The sequence below is a fragment of the Marmota marmota genome, unplaced genomic scaffold, assembly GCF_001458135.2.
Source record: "Marmota marmota marmota unplaced genomic scaffold, marMar, whole genome shotgun sequence".
Classification (NCBI taxonomy): domain Eukaryota; kingdom Metazoa; phylum Chordata; class Mammalia; order Rodentia; family Sciuridae; genus Marmota; species Marmota marmota.
The window spans coordinates 27,871,497-27,874,903 of record NW_026000019.1 but is presented as its reverse complement, the minus strand read 5'-3'; the positions used below and the strand labels follow the sequence as shown (position 1 = coordinate 27,874,903).

Sequence of the window (3,407 nt, the reverse complement as noted above, 5' to 3'; positions counted from 1 at the left end):
TTTTTTTTTTTTTTTTTTGGTGTTAAGTTTTTTGAGCTCTTTATATATCCTAGAGATTAATGCTTTCTCGATTTTCTCCCAATCTGTATGCTCTCTCCTCACGTTATTAATTATTTCCTTTGCTGAGAAGAAGCTTTTTAATTTGATAATCCCATTTGTTGATTATTAATTTTATTTCTTGCACTCTAAGAGACTTGTTAAGGAAGTCAGATCCTAGGCTGATGTGGTGAAGGTTTGGGCCTATTTTTTCATCTATTAGGCATAGGGTCTCAATTCTAGTACCTAAGTCTTTGATCCACTTTGAGTTGATTTTGTGCAGGATGAGAGATAGAGGTTTAATTTTGCAACATATGGATTTCCAGTTTTGCCAGCGCCATTTGTTGAATAGGCTATCTTTTCTCCAGTGAATGTTTTTGGCACCCTTATCTAGTATGAGATAACCATATTTATGTGGGGTTGTCTCTGTCCTCTATTCTGTACCATTGGTCTACAAATCTATTTTTGTGCTAATATCATGCCTTTTTGTTACTATAGCTCTGTAGTATAGTTTAAGGTCTACTTCACTTTTCTTGCTAAGGATTGCTTTAGCTATTTAGGGTCTCTTATTTTTCCAAATAAATTTCATGATTGCTTTTTCTATTTCTATGAAGAATGTCATTGGTATTTCAATAGGAATTGCATTAAATCTCTATAATGTTTTTGGTAGTATGGCCATTTGGACAATATCAATTCTGCCTATCCAGGAACATGGGAGATCTTTCCATCTTCTGAGGTTCAACCTTCAGCACCAAAAATAATACAAAATAAAACAACACAACAACAACAAACAATGAGGGCATACAAGTACACCTAACTCTGTTGGGGGTGTCTAGGAAATGATTGCAGGAAAGGTAACTTCTGTGCTGAGTCTTGAGAGATGCATAGATAGAACTTCATGAATATGAGTGCAATTTATGTTGAATGAATAATGTGTTCAGAATCATCAGTGTTTCAGAGGGCATGTGGCATTGAGGGGGCATCAAGCTGTTTTGCAGTTTTGGTGCATGAGATGTATGTGGGGTAGTGACAAGGACTGGATTGGGAAGGGACCTCACATCACAACAATGATTTTGAACTTTATTCTATAGATTACGAGAGCCAACAAAGCACTAAGGGACGATCAACTTGATCGTTTTTGTGACGATCGTGCTGGTAGCAAAGTGGTGACAGATTCTAGTGGGATGAGATTAAGGACCAGGAGACCAATATTGAGGTGGTCACAATAGTTCAGGCCTGAAATAGGGGAGTGCCGACAGGGATGAACAGGAGATACTGATGAATTCCAAAGATTTTAAACTTATGTTCAGCTGAATATAGATGATGGAAAGACAACACATCTAGAATGAACTCATCATTTTCATTTGGGTAAAAAAATATCATTTATTAAGTCAGGGTGTCTGGAAGATGGACATGTTTGGGGAAAATGAAGGATACACAGTCATACGCTGCTGCATTACAATATTTTGATCAATGACAGACTGCAAATATGACAGAGGTCCCAGGAGATTATATTACCTGTGACATCATGGTCATCTTAGTTTGTGTAAATACACTATCATGTCCACACAGTGTCAAAATTGCCCAAAGATGCATTTCTCAGAAAGTGTCCCCATTGTTAAATGATGTCTGGATGTAATTAACTGTGTTTCAGTTGGGGGGAGCTTGAAGTGCCTTCAGAGAGGTCCCAGTGATAGAGTTTGAGCCCAAGAAACAAATGGACTGGGGATAGAGCTTTGGGGCCATCAGTGAATTGTTAGTTGTTGCAACATGCAACTAAATCAGTCAGGGTCACTCCAGGTGAATTGGGCTGGCTATTACATAATCACACAGACACAGAAAGTAGCCTTTTCTCGGGGTTCAGTGATGGCTCCTTAGCCCCAGCTCCCACAAAGAAAGCAAGAGAGGCAGACAAAAAAAGAGAGAGGGGAGCACGGTTCTGAAGCCCTATTTATTGAGGAGGAACCTTGAGAAAGTTCCACCAGATGAGGAAAGCGATTGGGTTTCAGGCGGGTAGAGCTTAGTCTCATTGGGGGACACCCATCTCCAGAGTTTCATTCCCCTGCTGAGTGGAGGTGAGGTCCACCTGCTTTGTACACATCAGAAGCCAGTTCCACACCTCCATTGCCCAAGGCTAACGGTATGTGCTCATCTCCTATGTGGCAGCTCCAGACAGAACTGTAGCCAGAGAGGATCAGAAACCTATCAAGGAGAGGGAAATGTGTCCCCCTTCAAGGGAGCAGCACTTAAGGATTTCATGAAAGAAGAGTCCAGCCAGGGGATCCAAGAATGAATATTTGGAAAAATTGAAGGAAAGTCAGGAGGAGATAGTGTGTCACTAAAGCTAAAGATTAAGAAGTTTTCATGGGAGAAATAGATCAACACTGCCAATGGAGAATTGATCTATTTCTCGCATGAAAACCAAATTTTCCTCTGGATTTGGCTATGAAGGTCTTTGGACTCACCGGCAGACCTCTCATCACCACCTCTTTCTCTTCTTATTTTCTAGCACTGCATTGGTGGAGGAGGATACTTCCCAGAGAGTAATCCCAAGCAGTGTGGAGACTTCTCTGCTTTTGATGCAGATGGATATGGAACTCAGGTGCATTTCAGCAACAGCCGGGAGATAACAGAGGCAGCTGTGCTTCTCTTCTATCGTTGAGAACTTCAGACTATGGGACCCAGAGCTCTTCTCCCAGGGATGCGGTCCCAAGGATGGAGAACCAATTGCCCAGGAACTAGAATGTTAGTAGTAGAGGAATGAAGAATAAATCATACTAATTCAGGGATTGGTGTTTGTGTTATTTGACTTTGCATCCCTGAGACCAAAATATCTGTCAAGAACAACTTAGAGGAGAAAACGGTTATTTTGGCTCATGGTTTCACAGATTCAGTCCCTGGTGGATCAAGTCCATTGCTTTGGGCCCAAGGTTAAGTGGAACATCATGATGGAAGGTGTGGTGGAGGGAAGTTACTCCACTTATGGCAGAAGGTGGGGGGAGGGGGGGAGACACACGTGTGAGAGCGAATAGAGTAGGAAGGGGCCTCTGGGAAGAAGATCCTTCTAGGGTCACTAGACCCCAGTGACCCACCTCCTCCAGCCATGCCCCACCTGCCTACAGTTACTGCCCAGTCAGTTCATACAGACTAGGATGGACTGATTAGTTACAGTGCTCACAATCCCGTTACTTCACCTCTGAGTATTCCTGAATTAACACAGGATCTTTTTACGTAGGGAGTAAAGCACTTCAGGAGATTCCAAAAGACTGTCTATTGCTCTGAACTATTCAACTTCCACCACTTCCGTGCCTAGACTACTAGGGCTTAGGAATCCTAACACGGGAATATGCCATCCCCCAACACCCTTCAGG

General features: G+C 42.2%; 1 protein-coding gene across 1 annotated transcript in view; it reads left to right on the top strand.

The window, feature by feature from the left end:
* LOC107147566 (intelectin-2-like) overlaps positions 1 to 2,823 on the top strand; it is a 20,397-nt gene extending 17,574 nt beyond the window's left edge. The window contains 1 exon segment of the mRNA XM_048810180.1: positions 2,546 to 2,823. Coding sequence (XP_048666137.1) covers positions 2,546 to 2,698 — 153 coding nt within the window. The 3' untranslated portion in view covers positions 2,699 to 2,823.
* Positions 2,824 to 3,407: the final 584 nt, after the last annotated feature.